The 24,409-nt window shown below is 31.3% G+C and overlaps 2 protein-coding genes across 2 annotated transcripts in view; both read left to right on the forward strand.

Annotated features, from left to right (window-relative positions):
• Positions 1-629, forward strand: part of LOC129228523 (tigger transposable element-derived protein 4-like) — a 35,755-nt gene extending 35,126 nt beyond the window's left edge. The window contains exon 2 of the transcript XR_008580918.1: positions 458-629. The gene's annotated coding sequence lies outside the window, so the exon portion shown is untranslated. The remainder of the gene's footprint in view (positions 1-457) is intronic.
• A 1-nt stretch (position 630) lies between these two features.
• On the forward strand, positions 631-23,566 carry LOC129234326 (zinc finger protein 544-like; the record flags this gene model as incomplete). The annotated part of the gene is made up of 6 exons (XM_054868319.1): positions 631-709; positions 3,864-3,938; positions 5,654-5,993; positions 9,113-9,123; positions 10,965-11,117; positions 22,920-23,566. Coding segments are annotated over 6 exons (1,011 nt in total), but the record flags the coding sequence as incomplete, so codon positions are not given.
• Between the last annotated feature and the right edge of the window lie 843 nt (positions 23,567-24,409).

Below are 24,409 nucleotides of genomic sequence, written 5' to 3' on the forward strand. Positions count from 1 at the left end.
TTCTTTCATTCAGTTTCAGAATATACGGACATACTAATTTAGGGAAAAAAAGATTCCGATGATAATTTTTAAATCATTTAAATAAAAAATATGCATTTGTGGAGGAATAAATAAGTAATAATTATATAAGAAAAGGAAAAGCATAACTAGTCCTTTACAATAGTGATGTATTTGAACTGTTCATTATTGTTTAGAGTTCATTTTATTGTTATTTGATGAGACATAAAATTTATTATTATTGTTTGCTAATCTGTTTATTTATTTATTTGTTATTATTATTATTATTATTATTTTGATTATGCAACTTTGAGGAGTATTCAAGTAAACTTTATTGTTTGGTGATGTTTTATTAACATGTTTTGATGCATACTTGTTATTGATTATATATATGTTCTGTTATTTTAACTGTTTATTTCCTTAATTTCTATTTTCATAAACTTTTTTTTCCTTTGCATAGGCTTCTCCAACACTGATTCACTGAATGGCACAATCATCAGTAAATCTTCTTGCAGTAGGAGGGAGTCTTTTGCTTTTCCAAGTCCATTCAGAGTCTACAAATGCTCAACTTGTGAGAGAACATTCAAGTACAAACATGTCCTTATCCGGCATCTTAGGATACATACTGGAGAGAAACCTTTCAAGTGTAACCTGTGCAATTACCAGTCCAATCAAAAGTCAAACCTAATAACTCACATGAGAACTCATTCTGGCGAGCGACCTTACAGGTGCAATTTTTGCAGTTATAATGCTACACAATTTGTTTCTCTTAAGCTTCATTTATCTAATCATAAGAAAAATAAGATTTGATTTTTATATCAACATTATGTTGAGTATATTTTTTAAAAATCTGTTAATTGTGAGTATGTTGCATATTGAAAAAAGTCCCCCCCCCCAAGTGAAAGAAAAATCTTTTTTTTTTGTGTTCTTTTCTCAGTAGTTATCAACTTACAAATCAACAGTAAAAAAAATAAATAAAAATAATAACTTGATTTTGCTCTCACTTATTTTTTTACCTCTGACTCAAAAAGGAAGAGAATTATAGTTTGATGCGTGTACATGTGTCTGTGGCATCATAGCTCCTAAACGGTTAAACTCATTTTGGTATTTTTTTTTTCTGAAAGGGGACTTGAACCACAGTGTTATTAGCTAAGTTTTTTCTTTTTAAGACTTGAATTGCCAAAGATACTAATTAAAACCAAAAATATTGGAAATAAATATTGGTTTTAAAATATTGGTACCACCAATCTGTAAAACATTTTTTTTTCTGCATCTGATGAAATTAAGTTGGAACTTCCTAGTCCTGTAGTGCTAGAATAATAAACTTTGTCAAACTTCAAATAAAAATGTAAGCCTTTCTCCACATGATTGATAGTTGCAGGGGTAGAAGTTGTCCTACTTTTTTAAAAACTGACCTAAAATTATAAAAACTTTGAATTTTGTCCTGAATATCCTAATGAATTTTATACCTAAGTTTTTCAATGCATTCTTTTAGTTCTGTCTTAAAAATATTTTTTACTTGGCATAAAGTGTTATTTTAAACTTTTGAATTCTATATGAATTTTATCTGTAATATTGATCTGGTATGAATAAATTTTTCAAACAAAAAATGATATATTTTACTAAAACTTATTTTTTGGTACTGAATGATAAGAAGATTTGTTTATAGTTCTCCCCCTCCCCTCCTTGCCAAATCTGTTGCAATTCCAATATTTCTGCTGGGAAATTTCCAAAAAATAAACATAATTATTCATGTAACTTAATTTTTCATGTCCAACTTTTAAAAAGTGCTTAAAAGTTATTAATTTTTATTCCTAAAATTAGTAAAATATTCAGTGTTTGTTTTTTAATCTTGTTTTATGGAATTTGTTAATACAGTAGCAATTATGTTAATGATGAAAAATACAATTTTCAATTTGATTAAATTGAAATAAAAATACCAGAAAATAAGTTTTCTTCAAAAAGCCAGCTTTTTCTAATAGAAACCAGCTTTTTTTAAAGCAGCCAGAAGAAACTAGATGGCTTTTTTTGGCCTGGATAAAATCCTACAGCCTTGCTATAATAAAGTATCAGAAGTTATATCATCGATTAATCTTTCATACTGGAGATTTGAAACTTCTTTATACATTTTTACTTTTGAGCTCTTTATTTTGTGTAGTGGGGGTGGGAAAAACTGGTAGAGCAAAATCCTTTATGATGCATTGTAAACAAACATGTCGAGTGCAGCTGGAAATCAAAGCTTTAGAGAAGTCTTTTTTGCTCATTTAAAAAAAAAAATGTCAAATCTGCAGGCTAGATTATTTAATGAGGCACAAACATGTCAAAAACAACTAAATTAATGAATAAAGATGCAGCTACAACAACATTTAATATCAATCTTAATTTGTTAATCTAATTGAGACCAAATTTTTGTAACCAGTTTTGTTAGTGAGAAATTTGTAGTTTTATATCTTTTGTAAACCTTTTGTTGTTTGTCTGTTGTATCTTATCGGAATGTAATCGATCTTTTGTATAAGTACTAGTAATTGAAGAGTAATGCTTTTTTAATTTTTTAAATTTCATTGTATTAAAAGCTAATTTATACAGTGCTTGTACATGCCCTCTCTTAAATAAACCAGTGCAGTAACCATCAATTATCCACCCTGGGTGGATAATTGATGGTTTTACCCCATAGAAATGGTTAATGTAAAAAGATGTGCAATAAGACTGTAAGTGTGAAGTGTGGATTTAAATGCTACATATTTTAAGTTTTTTTAAAAATATATGTAGCTTATTTGTCACCAAACTACAATTCAAGCATCATAAACATATTTGGAAGAAATGATCTAAATAAGTAGGCAATAAACAACTGTCAACTAATGAAGAAAAGGCGTGTTAAAACAGAACTTGCTTTATCTTCTATGGTCTAGACGTCATCAGTTTTGGTTTGAAAATATTGCCACAAATAAAAATTTAAATGAAACCTATTGAATAAAACTGGAAATAAAGGGTAGAAATTCAGAAAATAAGTCGCTGGTTCAATAGACCAGTAACTACAAAGCTTCGCTGGTCCGTATAAACTTTTAGTGTTGCATTCTTACCTAGGATTACTTTACCTGTTTAAATATCACTTAGAAAATTTTAAGACAGCAGAAAGCATGAAAAATCTCTAGATTAAAATTATATTCGTGTTGGATTTTCTACCCTCTCTGTCATTCTGAAAGAACCAGTCGTCAAGATATATCTTTTAATCATCCGTACAAACTCGGCATCCAGGATCGGTCGGACCCTGTATGTCAGAGGTGAATGTGTTAATTTTTCAGTACCGGCACGACAATGAGAAATAATGAGTTCTGAGCTGTGACCAGTTTTATGTGAAAAGGGAATTTATTTTTCCAGAAGAGCAGTACTGGAACAATGTCCCAGTATGTAAATCTTTGATTTGGTGTGATTCCTAAAAAAATAAATGTGTTTTTTTTTTAGACAAGAGTATACAGCTAACTCTTTAACTAGAGTTTTTATTCCAATTATTAATTTGAACGATTTAGTGCAAAAATTCCGTAACTAGCATACACCTACACCAGCATACAAAATAAAAAGCTGTATTTTGTGCTTAGCTAATTTTAATATTTAGGCTTGGATAAAAGCTTAAATATTAAAATTAGCTAGGCATTCAATAAATAAACTTAGTTGTTTGTCAACTTTTTTTGAAGTATATTCTAAAGAACTACTTCAAAAACTACTAGTTAAGGATTAAAAATTGATAATTGCCTTATCATTGTACTGTTTTCCCTTTCTTTCTTTTGCTTTTATTGGTTACAAGGTTATTGTGCTCAACCAAATTTATATAATTAAATTTACCTGTACTTGTAATATCCCTTTTTTAGGTGTTAATATGAAATCTTCTGAATGTAGAACCATTTCAGACCCAGAGGACATTGAAATTTCAGAGCAGCAAAAAGGTAGAAGAATTTTTTACTGTAATGCTTGTGGGAAAAGATTTTTCAAGAAACAGCACTTCCAAGTTCATCAACTTATACACACTGGAGAAAAACCATTTCGCTGCTCTATTTGTGGCTATCGGTGTAACCAAAAATCTAACCTGGTTGTACATGAACGGGCCCATTCTGGTGTGAGACCATACAAGTGTCAGTACTGTGACTATAGTACTTCTTATTCTCAATCCTTAAGGTTGCACACATTAAACCATTTGAAAATGAGTTAGGAAAGTTGAGCATTTATAACTAACTCCTTAATCTTGAACTCTTTCCGAGGTAAAAGGTTTCTCTGCTGATCTGTCTCTCCTGAACAACAGGAAACAATCTTCTGTGAATAAGATGTATTAAGTCTGTTTAATATGTCTTTTTTTGTCTGTATTTATTTATGTGTTAAGAATTGCTTAAGAACAAATAGTATGTTTGTGCCTTGTTTTTCCTTGAAATGTGAAGAAAGTATGTATAATTTCAATAGTACTTCTGAGCACAATTTTCGTATTCTTTTTTTTTTTCTTTTAGAAGTTATAAGAGAACAAGAGTATGAAAATTGTGATTTTCCATTATATAAACTACATTCTTTTCAAAAATTTTGAATGGATTAGACTTCAAGTCTTTTTTACATTCCCCCATAGGTTGATCAATAAAGACTTATCATAGTTTTTTTAGGTAATAAAGATCAAGTCATAGAAAATTATGTATGTTTTTTTGGATAGGTGAAAAGTAGGGAGTGTTAGTTTAAGGGTCATGACATTGGTTATGTCATCATCACAACCCTTCAAGTATATGTAGTTTTGTTTTGGGCATGGTGAAAATGGAAGTGAAGAGCAATAAAACAAACAGGGGTATAGAGTTGAAATTTTGTTTTGTCTTAAAGCATATTAGCATTTAGGTAAAAGTTACTCGACATTTCTCATTGTCTTAAGCAGTAGTCGAAGCTTCAGTGGCAATTTTGAAGGCTATGTGCAAAAATAGTCTCAAATAGTTGGAAGACTGGTAGCAAAAAGAAAAAGAACATGTGCATTGCATGTAGTGAGAACTACTTTAAAGAAGATCATCAACTTTTGAAGGATTAGTTCATATAATTATTTTTTCTTAAGTTATGATTATTTTTCATTGATCAGCCTTTGTTTATAAAATGAAAAATGTATGACTTTCTTTTGTAATAATTTTCCTTCAAACTAATATTCATCTATCATATGCTTATATCTCACCCCTCTTTTCCGAGTTTAGGAAGTAGCATTAATTGGCTACACTTAGAATTAGAGTAACCATGGTTTCCTCAGCAATGGCTACAATTTGTGTAGCCTTTCGTGCATTGCCTATTTAAGGTGAAAGAGTTTTTTTTTCCAATTAATCAACTTGCAAAAACTGCAAGTGAAAATTAATTTTTCTTTTTGGTATTTGCTTGTGTTAATAATGTTTTGCTTTTATAAAAAATGGAACTCAGCATATAATACATATGAGCATTTTAAAAATATTGTTATGATAGTGTCCTCAATATGTTGTTTTATTGAACCATTTCAAATTTTTAATAAGTCACAAGTCATTCTTTGAGATGTGCTTTTAAGAAATCATAAAAATGTTTCTTCCAAAGTCTTATTCTCCTGTGTATTTTTTAAAGAAGTTTCACACAGAAAATTGTAAATATGAAGCTAAAGTGCTATTAAAAATTATATTTATAGGTTCAAGACATACAGTCAAAGCATTGGTTGAAGGCAGTTCCAGTCAAAGCAACTTAATGCAGCAGTTTATTCAACTTACTTCAAAGACATTTGATTGCCAGATTTGTGGCAGGAGCTTTCGAAGGAAAGATTACCTCAGCAAGCATGAAAGAACACATACTGGAGAAAAACCATTCTGGTGTTCTATGTGTGGATTTCGGTGCAATCAAAAATCAAACTTGTTGGCCCACAAGAAGACCCACACTGGAGATCGTCCATACAAGTGCCAGCTGTGCAGCTATAGTACAACTCGTCTCAAACTTCTACAAATTCACATGCTTCGTCACTCGTCAATTATTGTGTAACAATTTGTGTGCTGGACTCTTTTTGTGGAACTATCTTCAGAGAGCTCATTTTTCTGCCTTCTAACAGGGCCATATGCAAATACAGAAAGCAAAATTACAATTGTTCCTATATGGGTTTGAAGGTTGGAAAAAGATCAGGTGCCCAAGACAACTACACTCCGTAGAGCTTTTTAAGCACTGGTAGCAATGTGGGTTGAGTCACCTTATTGGAAACACTCACGCCCCACTCCCTGCAACAGCTAAATATACAAATTTTCACCAAGCTGCTTGTTTTAATAGCAACAGGAATTCTGCAGTATAGTAAATTGCTCTCCTTAACACTATTTTAGGTTCAGTATATTTATGACACAGACAGCTTGGTAACATATGCTTTCCTGGCTTCAAATAACCAATAAATAGCTATCTCTGTCATTTACATTTTTACCGATTTGAACCTGAATGTCTCGAAAACACCTTCAGTTGAATATTAATTTGACTCTACTAAAGTCACAGATAGCTATTAGTTAAAGTTTGCCGTTGTCAACAATAGTTGAAATTTTGTTGCAGATATGCTGCTTGATTTCCTTTAAGTCATTCTTGATTCAAAACTAATTTATCAGTACCAGCTTGAAAGATATATAATCTTCATAAATTTTATGTCTCACATTTTAAGCTAACATGATTTGCATAGTCATGGCTGCATTACTATCATCACTGTTATTTATCTAGTACAAATTGTTAATGGAATTTTTGAATATTTTAATGTGTGTAAGTTAGATTTGTTCTAGTGTTGATTAAGTATCTATTAAAAACAACTTTTCATTCAGGCTTTTTTTTTTTTGTTATTCTTTATCAAACAGTCAGATTTGATAACAACAAACTTGGAAAGAAGTTTTAATAACTCTTGGATAAATGTTTTCTTTTTTTTAAATTTTTTAATACTAGATATGTTGTGGCTATGTTTTTACAGTTTGATAAATGTTTAACATTATTTTCTTATAGTTATACTTCCCATTCAGTATTTAACTTTTTGATTTTTTTTTTTTTTTGCTTTTTATTTCCCACCCTCTGCTGTAACTTTCTTTGGTTTTATTATTTTTCTTGACTCTCTTGATCATTTTGAAATTAAATTTTGTTACATTATAAAATTTTGTAAGTGTTTTAGTAAATGTGCCCACTGCCCATATGCAAAATTGTAGGGGGGGGGGAGCTCAGATATTTTCCCCATGGTTTAGCAGGGTATTTACTCCATGGAAACCGCTTTCAAGACAGATTAGAGTCATTAGTTTGTCATTTTTAATAACTTATTCATTAATGGCTGGAGAATAAATGTTTTTACATTTTTGCAAAGAAAATAGTCCCAAAAGCAAGGGAGTTCTAACTTCAAAGGGGGGTGCTCAAGCATCCTCCCTTGCCCCTTTTATATGGGCGCTCTTGGTTAGAGATAGATAGAAAATCTCTCAAGACATGACATTTCTGGGAAGTCTGTTAACTGTTCTCTTTTCAGATATAATAGGAGTAGTGATACAATAACCCAATTTTGTGTGGGAAAAGTCTTTAAAATATTATTATGAAAGAGAGAAAATTGCTCTAATTGATGATTGATTACTGCTTTGAAAGGGAAAATAAATTTGAGAAAATTTGATTGTCTATCATTTTTTCTATTCATCTCTTTTTTTGTTGAATGCAATATAAAGAGTGTTAATATAGTTTTGTTACTAAATCCTCAAATTAAGGTTTGATGTGGTGTAAAATAAATTTTACTTTTTTGTGATGATGTCAAATTTTTATTCACACTAATCAATGCTTTTACTTTTAGTTTAATTGATGTGAAATCATTTATTTTTATAAAAATAAAATTCTTTACTAGGTCTGGACAGGTATAATAATTCAAGCATCATGCTAAGAAATAATTACAGAATGAAACTTCATGGCTGCTCAACATGTGGAAGAAGATTCGAACGGAAGGACAATCTCAAAAAACACGAACTTATCCACACGGGAGAAAAGCCTTTTGTTTGCAGAATGTGTGGTTATCGTTCCAATCGGAAAGCAAATCTACGAGCTCATTTAAAAACACATACGGGGGAAAAACCTTATAAATGTTCTCAATGTGAATATTGTGCTGCACACCCAAACTCGCTCAAGGCTCATATGCTGCACCACATTTTGAGAGATACCTGAATATTTGTTTGCTTCTGTGCTCTTTATATCGTAATTGCCATGGTAATCTGCTTAACTGATTGTTGGATGACATTTTTTGGTCATATTTTATGTCATATATACACTATTTGTTATTCATATGTGTTTAACCAAATTAAAAGTATTAATGGTCTATGTACCAATTTTGTACAAAGTCCGTTAAAAAAACATCCAATAGTAGTTCATAAATGCAAGAAATATTTTTACCTCTTTATTTTGATGACCCTTAAAAAAAAACTGTTAATATAACACACCTATAGAAGATGGTATCCAAAAAGGAAGAAACGCCTGCCTATTACAAATGATTGCCTTTATGTTAACTGGGTTGCATACAAAGCCAATTTTAGGGAAACAATTGCATACTTGGCGTTATTTATTCTGTGCAAAAAAATAAAGTTGTGACAAAAAAAAAGCATTTTTTTAAAAATCACATTGAGTCTTTTTTTTTTTTTTTTTGCCATTTCAAAGAACCTGTGCAACTTGAAAACAAGTACGTAAAATTTTCATTTCTGATTAAACGCATACAATGTTGTTGAGTCAGTTAGGGTAATTGAAAACAAAATTTTAATTTTTAAACCTCTGATCCTTCTCTACCTCTTGGATAAGTTATAGAGAAATTTTTGGGCATTCTATCCCACTCCCTGAGAGTGCCAGGACATAAAAAATTTGACTTTGTGATTATTTAAATGGGATAAATTTGTTTCCATTTGCTTGCGAGATGACGGAAAAAGATTTTCTTCCCAATGAGGATAATGTAGATAAAAAACTGAAAATGCAAAAAACTTGCAAATTATTATCTTCATCAGAATAAAGCCTACTTTAAAAAAACAGGATTGAATAGTTCAGTGTGAAGAATAGTAAGAAAAAATGAGTCATTTTACTCTTCCAAAGATGCACTGCTGAAACTTAATCAGATTCTCTTAATTATTCATAGCTATGCATCAAGTAAGTACCATCAATTTGCAATGCTCATCAGGTGTTCTAACAATGTTCAATTTTCGTATTTGTAATATGGGTCATTTTCCAAAAAACGTAACTTTTGAACGCAAATATTTTTCAATTTTGAAACCTTTTGTTTTCATTCTCACATGAAAGTGTTATCTACTTGAAGTAACCATAAACAATGACCCAGCTAAGTTCCAATTATTGTATTCATAAATAAAAAGATTAAAAGAAGCCTTGTCCACGGAAATAAAAAAGAAAATAATTTTTTTTTAATGTTTAAAAATTGAGGCCAATTTAATATCAAAGTAGTAATTTTGTTAATTGTGCAAACAATGAGCTATTTTAATGATTAGTGGAATTTTAATATTAAGCTCTCTTAATTAAAATACCGCTCAATTAGTAGTAATCGTTCTAGTTCAGATGTGTGTTAAAAATAGTATTTAGTGAAATTGAGAATATACTGGCAATTAATAATTGTGGTAGAATGCCTAAGATTGATGTATTTAACCTCCATCATTTATTTTCACCTCACAAATAATGACATTGATATGGTCTGTCAAGGAGGTGAGGAATTTTCCATTAATATAGGCCTAATGGATACATTTTTCAGGAAAATATGGTTTTTCTTTATTGCTACAATCTGCACATGTCAAGCATATGAAAACATGTTCACTTCTTTTTTTACATTAATTTACATCCCTGAAATTTGAGTTCACGAAGGTGAGAAGTGAGAATAACCGTACTAAGTTTTTACTGCAAAATCTATCTCCTTGTTTTTCGACAAAAATCTCACAACTTCAACTATGGCTGAAAATAAACAAGGGGGCTCCCTTGTATCATGGAAATTAAAAATCGATGTCATTACTGCCACGTGTGAATGAGGAATGGCATTTTTTGTGCAACGTTACTATTTATCCTAAAAACAACTAAAATACAATGTTAAAAAATTAAATATACTTAAACAATTAGTATTTGGGACACTTGGGAAAGGAATAATAAATAAACCAATATATACTTTTAATTAAACAAGTTATTAAGCAACATAAACAATCACACCAGGTGTGTGACATGCCACGGAGGTGAGAATTCACATGTTGTATACCAAAAATATACTAACATAAAAAGTATTATTACAAAATTGCTGGCAGGTTTAAATAGATATATTTTTGATGAAATTAAAAAGCATTGTTAAATGAATTGTTTCTTAAAGTTTTTTCCATAAAAGGCATGTGACAGAAAAGTTAAACTTTTTGAATAATGACCCATATGTGCTGTAAACTTGTTTACAGTGGAACCTCGATTTTATGTATTTCGTTTGACTACTGATAAATATCGCACCACGCTGGAAAATAAAATCAGGGGCTAAATTAAGAATCTAAGCATGTCGGTTTAAATTTGACACTACCCCAATGTAAGAAATCTAGTCTTTAATTGTTTTCTGTTGTTAGATACAATTTCACACATTTTGTGCGAACAATTTTTTGCAAATTTGCTTTTGGTTTGCATTTACAAATAAAATTTGTAAGTTATTATGCTTTGACATTAAAAACAATAAGAACAGAAAAATGTCAGAATAGCTTGAAACAGCTAAGAAACAAATTTATCTTGAAAAATAAAGACCCAGAAAAAAAGTTTATGTGATTCTCGTACCATAAAAACAATTTTTAAGGACTAACAGAAAATGACTTTAAAAGCAAGATAACGTATGAAATGGACAATTGTGGTTCCCCTGTAGTACTTTTTCACAATTAACAATTCTGTATAATATTATAACACTTGCTATTATATTACATTAATTTGTCTTTTTTTTTTTAAATGCTAATAAAATTACTTTTCTTTAGAGATTCACAGTTATCTTCGCACAGATCCCACCTTTACCGGCCAGTTTGCAGGAAAATCCTTTGATTGTTCTACATGTGGGAAACAGTTTAAGAGGAAAAAGCACCTAGAAGAGCATCAATTTAGTCACACAGCAATGAAGCCATTTGAATGCAGTATGTGTGATTTCCGTTCCAATTGGAAAAGATCATTGAAAAATCATCTTGCAACACATAAAAGAGATGAATATTACAAATGTTCCTGCTGTTCCTACTCGACTGCACAAATGCAATGTCTCAGAGCACACATGGTTCATCATAATGTTACAATGTAACTCAGTACAAAAGCATAGATGGATGCCTCATGAGAACAAATGAAAATAAGTGTAATTTTATTATTTATAATTTACTACTTGTTTACTTATGTTCTTAATTTTTATTTTTATTGAAAGTTTTGTATTTTTGTTTGTTTTTGGTAATATTTTAACCTTTATGGTGGAATATTATTTCTTGATACTGTAGGGCAAAGTGAAATAGCGGGGCAAAGTGAAATGGTGAAATATTTACTTTGCTTTTAGTGCCACCTATCTAGTAATATTTTAACTGTAGTAGCACATGTGAAGCCCAGTGGCGCCATGGTAACATTTCGCACTCCCATGATACAGGCCTGGGTTCTATTCCCAGGTTGGGCATGGCTGACTCAGCCATTCATCCCTTCAGTGGGTCGAAAAAATGAGTACCAATCTTACTATTTCGGTATGTCTATATTATACAAGGTTGAGCACACGAGGAGCAAGAAGTTTGCTTTTTCCCATTTTGTTTCTTGAAATGAATATCTTGTATTATAATTTGTGCAATCATAGTCTTTTTGTGATTTTTAATTTGGTGTAATTCCGCTGCTTCATGTTATCATGCATAAAAGAAGTAAAAAAAAATATGGTGAGCAAACTGCATATTACTTAGATGTGCGTAATATTTATATATTGTAGGCAATGTTTCAGATTAATTTTTTAGCTCCGAAAAGTAATGAATTGACATAATTACTCTATTCTCACCCCCCCACCCCCCTCTCTTTAACAATTTGCACAAAAAAAAAAAACAAAAAAAAACTCGAGAGAGACTGTATTTGGTTTGGATTTTTTATTCAATGCTTTTTGTAATGGTTCCGGATTTTAAAAATTTTTGTTTTGCCGTAAATGATTTTAGTTTCAGATTTTAAAGGGAAATACCCTGTACACTTCAACTTAGAAATCTATTCAGTACTCTGTTGTCATGTTTTGAACGGCTTTTTGAATGAGTATTTATGAATCAGATAAATATTTAGAGCAGTGTTTACTTTGATATTTACTTTCTTTTTTCAAAAATCCATTAGCATATCAAAGGCAGGGTTCGTCGAACTGGGACCAGCCAGAAGAACCAGCCCGGTGTTTTCGGGCAAGCATATTTGAAAAACCCACTATCTCGGTAAAGTGGGTTTTTCACAATTTTCCATGTTTTGAAACATTTTCTTCAGAAACAAACCAAAAAATGGATCTTGCTTTTTCTGGACAGTATTTAAATATTAAAAATTTAAGCAGCATGCTAGCAAGCAATAATTATATCGATCACGTTGCAAGATGTTTTTTAATTGTTGGGGTAAATGCTTTGATTATCTAAAACTGGCATTGGCCATCTCCTTTTTAGCGGCAGCTCAATGCAAGGTTTCCAAGAGAAAAAGTCAGATTCCAAAAGTCAATTTCAATTGCCCCTCCCTGAGATATAAAATAAAAATGTGACATGTGTTCCAAAATTGAAAATTTACATTATTTTTCTTTTAATAAATTAAATACAAAACATATTTTCTCCCATGTTACATTTGTCTATAAAACCTGACCCTAAGATTTAACTATATTTTGCTTGAACACCACTGCATAAAGGAGCTCAAAAGACATTTGCACGACGGCGCCAATCAGGCTTGGTGCGGCCCTGACTGAACACCTAACCAGAACATCTGCCTTGCACCCCAGAGCTCCTGCTCAGGAAAACTGAGTTGGCAAAGTAGGCTTTAGCCCTCACGGGTTGTCGTGCCACAAGGTTTGGTTTAGTAACACATATAGTCCATTCCAAGTAGTTAAAATTTTCTTTGAAAATCAAAGAATATGATAATTCAAGCAATTTTCAAAAGCTGATACTCATATTGTAATATTTTGATGTAAGTCAATAATTTTTTTTGCTATTATTAAATGATAAAGTTCTTGTTTTAAACATTTTAAATAATAATTGAGACCTACTAAAATTCGGTCTTGTATTTGTTTGTTTAATTTTAAGTGTATTCATATTTTAAATACTTTGTATAGTTAGTCAAGTGCATGCCGAGCAAAGCAAAATAGTTCATTTCATTTACTTATTCAATCTTTTTTACAAATCACTTATGTATCCGTGTATTAATTATTTCATTTATGTCCCTTTATTTACTGATTCCCTTATTTATTCATTCAGTCACTTAATTCTTACTCATTTACTGTTTTATTCACTCATTTATTTTCTTTCATATATTAACTTATTCATTAATTTATTTGTTTATTGTTTCATTTCCTTTTCATTTATTAATTCATTCTTTTATTTACTCATTTATTTGATCAAAAATATGTGTAATAATCAAATAGAAAATATTTGATTAGAAAAGTATCTTATCTTTCACTTTGTCCCATGAAAAACAGAAGTGAAAATGTTCTTCCTTTTTTTTGGAGGCACAAATTTCCTGCTAAAAATAAAAAAATAATGTTTCAAAGCAAGTATTATCATAAAATATATTGTTCTTTCTTTATGTACCGTAATTTTCAGAACAAATTTCCAATTTGTTCATATTTAAAAAAGGAAGTTATCTTAACTCTGTATTTCACTTTGCCCCACATTCCCCTACACAGATTTTAACTGGGCATTATACAATTTAAAAATGTGTTTGGTATTTTGCAAATAATATCCTAGGTACTGAAAAATTGCTCAGCATGCCTGTAGTTTTCTTCAACAGGTTATTTTTTACTTTTTTGAACAAAATGGACTGAGTTGCAAACAATATTTTATCTAAATCAATTTGAAAGGAAAGTTGTTGTACTTAAAACGTATCCAAAAGCTGTCTGAAATTGATTGAGGTTTGTCATATTAAACCTTTATCAATAAAATATTGTAGTTTCAAAAAGTACGTTGTTGAATAAGTAAGACAGATGTTTGATATGTAATTTAGTTAATTCACTTAATCGCTTCCTAATTCTCTTCATAACCTTTTGTACGTCTTTGAAATTTTATTGATTTTGGACATTAAATGTCTAATTTTTATATCCAAAATTAGTACAAACCACCCTTTTCATCAACCACCTTAGGCACATTCAAAACTAAGTGCAGCTTCAATTAGCAATTTTGTCATGTATTACATAATAGGTTTAATGGGAATACCGAAGTATAACCCTATTTTTTGAAGAAAATTATAACATACAATAATTGCAGTGGCGCCGACTCCATGGGGCCTGAGGGGGCCCAAGCGCCCTCAAAAATATTTTTGAGGGGACAGAGCCCCCCCCAATAAATCAAGAAAATTATTAGTTATATTATGCTTTCTAAACTCATAAATTTAACTTTTATTTTCTTTCTTTGAAGATAGCTTTTCTTGTAAAATACATTCAGTAACAAGTTAAAACAAATAATTATTGCGGTAGTAAGCAGGTTAACTGAAAACAAGTGGTGTGAATAATGATAGTGTTACGGTGCTGCAAGCACACTTAGAATTTGTCCCAGTGCGCGAACTTACGGGTCAAGTCAGTTGCTGGTGGGCAGCGATGCGACGCGCTCATCTAAGTGTTGCTGATCTGGAAAAAATATACGAGGGTTTGATTTGTATATTAAATGAGAGGCGTGATAGTTTTGAATACTTTTGAGTATTGTGTTTAAAAGAAAAACCTTCACAAAATAAACAAATTCAACATCCTTCGTTTCCTCAGAATCAATGTATACCAAAGAAGTATGAAAACAACGAAGCCAGCTCACCGCATACTTTCAAAATCCCAAAGGGGCCGTGGTAGCCCGATCGGTAAAGTGTCGGATTCGGGGCCGGAGGGTCCTGAGTTCGAACCTCGATGGTCGAAGATCCACCGTCGTCACTAAAGGGGAGTGGGCGACGTTAAATATGCTTGTGGTCTCAATGTCCTCCAAGTGAAACAATACCTCTGGGGGTGCACCAGGTAGCTATTAGCTCCTGGACTAGTTCTAAATTCTCATTAACTGTTCAATCCGGTGATGGTGCTGCCATCTATCGGTATATAAAATAATGGAGGCAAGGCACTTAGTATGCAGTCCTCGACATAAATACAGTTGTAGTCAATTGTGACTCTGAATAGGAATAGGAATAAACATCCCAAAGCACTGCAAGGCAATACATTGATGAGGTTTGCGAAATGGCGCAATCTTGCATTATTGGGCAGTTTACATCAACTGAACTCCTACAGGTTATTCCAGTTGAACAAGAGTGCTTGCTTTTGTTAAACAGAGGTGAAACAAATTTTGAAAAATCAACTGCTTTTCAAAAATGTCCTAGACATTGAGAGACGTGCGTTTACATATGAGTATGTTAGCCGATATCACTAATGAAAAAAAAAAAAAAAAACTGGTCTTAAAAAACATGTGTAAATTAAATTACCTTTTTACAAAGAATACTGTGCATGTTTGTATTTATTTTTTCCTTTTTTCAAAGCCAAAAAATGTTTCAGGCTTGTCGAGTTTTCGGGGTTCTAATGTTCATTATATAACTTTGAAATGCTTTAAAACTCACTATTTTTCATCTCAATTTTAGAAAATTTCCCGCTGCAAGACCCTCCGGTATGCCCCCCCCCCACACACAATATATTTTTTTTAGTCTGCGTCTCTGGGAGTGCCCTTCTATTCAAGTCAAGTGCCTTACCTTTTTCAATGCCTAGCTACGGCACTGCACGACTCCCCGTAAAAATGAACAAAAAAATGTCTCTTACTAAGACAAGTGACATGATCTAGTTGAAACAGAAAATTTGTATACCAATCTTTAGATTGTTTTACTTTGAAAACGCCGTATCACATTTGTTTTTTTAAATTATGCACACCAGAAAATATGTAAATTGGCATTTTCAAGGAACAAAAATCTGACTTTTATTGGGGGGGGGGGGAACCTCCGTGGAAGTACATAACCCCCTCAGCCCCCGGTGATGTCTAGCTCCCTCAATAATTTTTGCAAGTCGGCGCCCCTGAATAATTGTAATAGTTTATGTAATGCGTAAAAGGTCTTCCATTTTTGTTTTCCTAAACAACTGCCTAGTTACTTTTTTCCAGCATGGTGTGTCACATTTTTACAATTCTTTGTGTTATCAGCATTAAAAATTGTGTTTTGCAAACTAAAAAACGCTTTAAGTTTTTCGTCTAGTGAATTTAAGTTATTGAATCTTGGGCGCCTTGCAAAAAGTTCGTTTAGGGTATGTTTCAAAGACCTTTCCTACCATATCAAATTTGAAAAAAAAACAAAAAACGTAGCATGTTGTGGCCATCACGAAACTTTCTTCCATATCTTTCTTATAATTCTGATCCCTCCCCATGCTTGACGAGGAAAAAATATTCCCAACAAAAGCAAAATTACACATGCTAAAACTTGACGACCATCCCAATTCCTGATTTATCTCAATGGCAAAGCAAAGAATGAAAATTGAAAATTATTTTAAAAGCTTTGCTTAAAATAATTACAAACATTTATTTGTTAACAAACACAAGATGGCAACAGTTAAATAGTTTAAATCATCTCGATTTTCTGGTTATTTTTCGACAATTAAAATCACGCAAGATACGCAGACGACAGTCTATTACAATTTATCTTTCTTATTGTTGCAATTATAAAGCTATTTTTATTCACAAAAAAAATAAAGAAAAGAAAAATCAGCCCCTACGGAGCGATTGGAGCTAAAATTGAACCAACCCCTGTTTACATATGAATTCACATTTATTCCAAATTTCATCCAGAACGTAGCATTACTTTGTTAGAAATGGTACTCACAATGGAAAAAAAGAACGTTCTATTGCGCTACCTCCTTTTCAGCTGTTGAGGCCAAAATAGAATCAGCTCTTACACCCTCTAAGGGCTACTTGTCGATAAATTTTTGTTTGATTCCGTTCGTTATTTCTTGAGATACAGCAGTCACAATTAATGACAAAATATGTTCTATAGTTCAACCTCCGTTTGAGTTATTGACACAAAAATTAAATCAACACCTGTACCTGTTAGAGGCAATATATGGACCAAATTTTGTTTGATTCTGCTAGTTACTTCCAGGGGAATAGCATGAACGCTTAACTCAAGAAACATCCCATTGCTCCACCCCCTTGGAGGAATTTGCATCAAAAACCAATGGACACAAGTTCACATAGGGGCACATATGTGTACCAAATTTCGTGCGATTTTATGCGGTAGATTTTGCTGCAGAGCGGCCACAAAAAACTGGTCACATACATACGTGACAGACACACACACAGTGAGACGCAGACATTTTCCAAAAATGGTCGAAATGGACTCAGCACACCTCAAAACGTTCAAATCCTTCAAAATTCGAAAATTTGCACAAATCCAATACTTTATTCTGTATATTAGGTATAGGAAAAAGTAAAAATGGACCATCTATTCGCGTAGAAAGAGCCATTTAGGCAGAAAATGAATTTTTAATTAATAGCTCTGATGATTAGCGTCTGATTTCAAAAATGTTTATTGATGATGATAAAACTCGGCAATAGCTATTATAAAAAAAAGAAAAGGAAAATCGGTTGACAAGCAGAGGAGAAAATGGTACTGAAAGAAAACCCCTTGCCTATTAATAGATAAAGATTTGTGCTGGACTACAACAATATTTAGAGTTGCATTACACTGTGTACCAGCTGCAAATTGTGAAAATGGAGATATGTCAGATATTAGAAATTGGGAAGTACTGCATGTACAAAATGAAAACCAACTGGCAATAAGCGTTAAGCGAGCTGCAAACACAGACAGCACCTACTAAACCCTTAATGTGCCCAACCAAAAATTGACAGATTGGTGGGTGCTGATGTGACTGTGGATATGTTATTAAAAATAATTTTCTCTGCCAAAAAAGAGCTCTGGCTGGCTGAAATCTTGATTGTCAGGAGAAGGTTAGCTTGAACTACTTTGGTTACTTCATTGCTACCATAACAGTCCTTGTAGAATATGTTTTTGGTATATTGCTAAAATTTATATGCATGATTGTTTTTCTCTAAATTTTATTTTGAGGGCTTATTTTACTCAATCTAAAATTATAGGCTGCTGTTCAGTTTAAATAATACTGGTTAAATGTGAATGCATGCTGTTCAAGACCTTCCACAGCAGGTCAGATTTATAAGCTTTGTGTGCCTAATTTTGAAAGGCAGCAATGACAATCAGTCGTGCATCATAATGTAAAAGTCATTAGTTTTTACTTCCTTCATTTAGTGAATACTGATTCAGCAAGTGACCTTAGTATTAAATCAAAAAGTATTTTTTCTCCACAAAAGCAAAATTTAATTGAGGATTTAAATAATGCTTCGAATGTGCTTATTTTTAAAACATTTTAAACTTACAAGTAAATGATGCTCAAATTAAATCAAAAAATAAGGTAACAGCACCAATGTTACAACTTAAAGGAAACTTTTTAGAAATTCTAATTGTTGTGCTTAGTTGATTTTAAAAGCATAGTTATACGAAGTTTTAAACTTTATTAAATGAATATTTTAAGAACCCGAAGCTGTCTTTTTTTGTCCATTCCTTTTGATAGAGTTTTCCCTTTGTGTAGTAATAATAAAAATTAGCGATGCAAAGCTTGGCAACATTTGGTGATTTCTTTCCAAATTTGGAGCCAAAAATAAATTGCCAAAAATGATGCCAACTTGACAATATCTTTTCTAATTTTTCGCCAATCTCGTAAGCATGATGTTAAATGGTTCATAGCAGGCAAAGTTGACATACAGATAAATTTTCAAGAACTATGATAATTTTAAGCGAAAATTAATGGAATAAATGCCAAATTTAGTCAGATTGCAACAAATTAAGCATACATAAATATAAAAATAATTACTATTTACAAAATTTGTAACAATATGTTAGATCCAAGAATTCATAATAAAGATTTAGAAAAAAGTTTTGTAATGGCCACAACATACTAATCTGATAACTGAAATTTGAGTAATAGTAAAATATTATGCTTCAAAAACCATGCTTTACATATATTAATTTCTGTCCAAATAGTTGGTGCATAATTAGTATGGGGAAAATTTCATTTTGCTTGAAAATTGGCAAATTAGCCATTTTTTAATTGAGTGGCCAGATATCGAGTCTTCCAGAGATTTTTATGCAGTTCTGGGTATCATTCCTTTTTTGTATGATTTTACTAAATATTTTTTGATTTCCTCCTTTTTGCTCTCTGATCACCTCATCCCTGACAACTGCACTCCCAAAGTCAGCTCCCCTGAATAGTAGATATCAACAATGACAGGAACTATACTGCAAATCTTTTAACAAAGGAAGAGAAAAATCATTTGTGGTTGGAAATAGAATACTGTATGTGCATATGCAACTTTGTGTATTTACAATGACCAAATATATTTATGAAAAAATCTTCCCCTCCCCCGGGAGAAAGTTTTTGATTACCTAGGATTAATTTCAGGGGTCATGTAAGTCTACCTGTACTCTAACTTAATGCAACCTATTATATGAACTTTCACAAACAGCTTTGTACCTGTAATGCTTTCTATCCTTAATGTGGTTGTAAAGCATTTCTTAAATGATTACCAGGAAAGCTTCATGTTAGAATTTTGTTAGTATAATATCAATTTTAAATTATAGGTTAGTCATATTGCTTTAAGTAATAGTGTTTTAATTACCTAAATTTTTATCTTTTAATAGTTTTTTTTTAGTAAGCTTCTGTTCTGTTATGTATGACCTGTTTATGTTCATTATTCTGTAGCGATATTTTTAATTTTATGTTGCACATATTTTGTTAATAAATATTATATGTATAGTCATATAAATAAAAATAATAATAACTTGCAGTATTTTATATTATTTAAAGTTTTTTTTCGTTGAACTTTATTGATCATGTTTATATAAAAGATGACATATTTTTAAGATAATTTGTCTTAGCATAAAGATTTTTTAGTTTGGGAAATCATTATACAAATAGTGTTCAACTAAGTTTGCTTGAAGAAATGGCATGTTTAAAGCACCCATGGATGTAGTCAGAGCTCTGTTCCTTCTGAGTCTAGCAAAGTTCATTCCTATTTTATTGATTAAAAAATGTTATGAGTAGGTTTTTTTTTCTGTGTCTATTGTTCCGTTTTAATCTGCAAGGCCTCTATTTTCGCAACCATTAGTTCTAGATGCATACTTCCAATTGCAAAAATGTTCAAAATCAGAAGCAGGGTTAAGATATTGAAAGTTTGAAACAAAAATAAAAATAAAAAATTTAACTTTTTATACGGGCCTCAGGTCTCCTAACTTATATTTAGAGAAATAATCTCCATTAAAAACTATTACTGACACAAAAAACTTTACATTTGTGCGACCAAAATTCAAGGAGATATTCCAGTTTACAGTTTTAAGGGACCATACAGAAGAAGAGATTGGAACTTATCACCCTTTCTGAAGAATGACAGGTTGTCAAAGTAAAAAACAAAAAGTATTTATATTTTTTAACAATAAATGCAAATGTTATGCCATGATACGCAAAAACACACTGAAAACCTCGAACAATTTGAAAATCCACACTTTTTGCACACATATAATTTTAAACACTTGTGAACTGCTATATTTTCCCCCAAAAGGTATTGTTGACGGCGAGTGAAAAGTGGTGTAAGTCACAAAACGTTTCATTTCATAGCTCAGTGAATATTGGTCTTACTGATTTCAAACTTTGTGTTGGAATTTTTTTTCAAAGGAGAAAATTTCCCTAAATATGAGTTAGGGGACCTGGCGCCGAAATAAAAAGTTATTTTTTTTTTTTCCTGACTCATTTTTATTTTTGATTCAAACTTTCAATGTCTGAACTCCGCATCTGATTTTGAACATTTTTGCAATGGGAAGTATGCATCTAGGACCGACGGTTGCGAAAATAAAGGTCTTGCAGGTTAAAGCGGAACACTCTGTATATATATATATATAAAGCTTTGATCAGTAATATTGTCAATAAGATAGGTAAAAATTAGAAAACCATGCTTTTAGTTAAGAAATGCTATAAATGTGTGAACCAAAATTAATCTTCAGTATAATTGCAAAGTAATACCAAAATGGTCTTAATGGTAGGAAAAGAAGAAGGAAAAAAAAAATTTAAGTTGCAAAATCATCAAACGGCTTTTTAAGTTTTGGGAGGGTCAAATGTTCATCTTTGCCCATGTCATTTTGAAAATATATACAGTGTTGCAAGAAACTCTAAAGGAAGTGTTTCATGGGAGGAGGGGGAATATTAAAATGTAATTGAAGGTACTTTTTAAAAGAATTTATATTGTTGCTTGTTTCCAAAAGTTGGAATAAGGACTAGAAAAGATGTTATTCATGCATACTGTCAGTAGCATATTTTTTTTTCAGCTCAATGCCATCAATTTGTTCAACTAATAACATAGGAACTGTAACAAAAGCATCATATATTTCCATCATAATGTTTGGTCTTTTTCTATGCCCTGCTGTTTTATTCATAAGCAGTACAGTATGTTTGTCGGATCAATCAGCTGCCCATCAATATGTTTACAGCCCAATATACATGGATGCTTATTGTTTGGTGGCTTTTTACTGACATTCTGAATCTGAAATATGTTTCCGGTAATTACACCCTCCTTTTTCCAAAAAAGTGATATTAACTGAATGATTTTCATCAAAGTGAGAGAAAATAGATTTTTCTCCCTATGCTGCTTTAAAAAAAAAAAAAAAATACACATCATATTGGAAATTTCTGATTGTATTTTTACATTTTCCTTTCATGCCATGACTTGATTGTAATGAATTATTACTGTGAGAATTGGCATCTGTTTTATTAGTTATTGTAATATGTAGACCAAATTTTACATTCTCAGATCGAGAGGTGTGCTGTTCTAAAATCTTTTTTTTGGTATCTAGACTTATTGTTTAAGTGCTAAGGTTCAATATCCATAATTACAAAATCATAAGAAGAGGAAACTGTGAGACAGAATGACTTTTTAAAAATATCGCAATATTTATTGAATCAATTCAATTTTGACCTTGCATAATTTGTTTCAGGGCCGTAACCAGACTTTTGTTTTGGAGGGGGGTTTACCAAACACATTCTTTGAAACATTTATATGGTCTATCAAATTTAGTTTCATGTGTATTCTCTATTGACTTTTGTTACACTAGATTATCTAAATGGAAGGAGGGAAAGTTCTTACAAAACACCATATTGTTACATAATAAATGAATTTCTTAACTACTACCATAAACACACAATGAGTTTGTACAATTTTTCTCTCATACTAATTTCATTTCACGAATAAAATTGAAATAATAATATTAACAACAATATTATTTTTGTCACAAAAAAAAGGGGGGGGGGAAGCCTTTTTTTGGATGAAAAAATTCGGAGGGGTTTGAACCCTATAAACCACTCCCTAGCATACGGCCCTGATTTGTTTTTAACTAATTTTTTATTGATTATTATGCCTTGTGTCATGATATTGTTTATTTCTTTCTATTATCTTTTTTTATTTTCTCTGGAAAGTGGGCTTAAAACAAATGTCTCAGCCTTCTGATTCTACAGAGCCCATAGAAAATTATGAGAGTGCTACTTGGATAAACTGGCTTAGAATCCTATCTTGCTAGAAAGTTATTTATATTTTCTTTTAATGTCCTTGAATAATTATATCAAAGTTATGTGTGTATTTTTATTCTAACTAAGTGAGATATTCTTGTCCATATTTGAATCATATATCTTAAAATTTATTCAGGTCATTCAAAAGGTTCTTGTGATGTAATGAATGTAGACCTGGAGATGCAACTTGGAAGTAATGAAGGAGAACTGAACACTCAAGATGATGGTGGAATCTATTTTTGCAATATTTGTTGCCGAAGCTTTAAACGTAAAGACATTCTGAAAAGGCATGAAAGGATACACACTGGGGAAAAGCCTTTTGCATGTGATATGTGCGATTATAAATCAAATCGGAGATCTAACTTAATGGTACACTTAAAGACTCATACTGGGGAAAAACCTTATAAGTGTGAAAAATGTTCTTATACAGCTGCTCAACCAAGATCATTGAAAATGCACATGATGCGACACATGTATAATTTTGATTGACAATTAACTATTTTCCTAACTTTCTGATAACTGAGCAGAATTATTGTAAACTTAAAATCAACTGCAGTAAAATTATGTATTCTTTTTTAATTGCTACTTTTACTTAATTGGGTGACTTTAAGATGAAACATTGATGAAACTGTTCAGCTGAGTAAATTCTGGCCAAATCCTGTGAAAAAAGTTTAATTTATTCCTTATGTTCCTGGAAAGTTGTATCAAAAGAAATCTCCATTTTTCTACTATGCTAACTGCATAAATAAAGCATCCAAAGACAATTTGTCACTTTAGTACAAGGTTTTTATTATTTCAGATATTTGTTTGCAATGAAATATGATGAAAATCCTTTTTTACTAACACACAATACCATACACAGTATGAGACAGGATCCCAAAATCCAGAATTTTTTGCCTTAAACATTTTCTAAATAAAATTAAAAAAAATTTAAAAAAAAATGTTTTTAGACTGTCATTGTTCAAAATTATTTGAACAATACGTAAACAGCACAGAAATTACAATTTTAAAGATTTTTTTTTCTTATCTGATCGTATTTCTTAATTGATTTCTGAAATGTACGAAGATGAAATTTAAACCATTAAACTTTTTACTGAAGTCTACCTAGTTGTTGATCAAATTTAATTTTTTGTAGTAATTATAATGTAGTTCACGTTCATTTCAATATTAATTTAAATTTGTATTATTTTTTCAAAAAGTAAATGATATATTATCGTAAAATTCCAGGCATGTGAAGTTCATTGGAACAAGTTCTTTATTGCTAAGAAAGTTATTGCTAAGAAAGTTAGTATTTTGTTATGTTTAATGATTAAAGCATGATCATTAGTGCTCTATGCATTAACTACACTTATCTTGAAGTTTCCGGCAGCCATTTGTTCTTTGGTTTTCACTTGCTGACTTTTGGTAGCAAAACTTGTAAAAATACCCTTAACCTCAAAAATTTCTGAGAAACTTCTTGCTGCATTTTACCATAGTATCATATACAATGCTTCTACAGTGGTCAGGAGCATTAAGGACAAGATGATAATGACAAGAGTTTAGCCAATGAGTCACCTCCTCTTTCAACAAGAGAACAAATTGAAATGAAAACACCTCACACAATTTCATTGAAAATGACTAAATTAA

The sequence above is a fragment of the Uloborus diversus genome, chromosome 1 (assembly GCF_026930045.1).
Source record: "Uloborus diversus isolate 005 chromosome 1, Udiv.v.3.1, whole genome shotgun sequence".
Lineage (NCBI taxonomy): Eukaryota > Metazoa > Arthropoda > Arachnida > Araneae > Uloboridae > Uloborus > Uloborus diversus.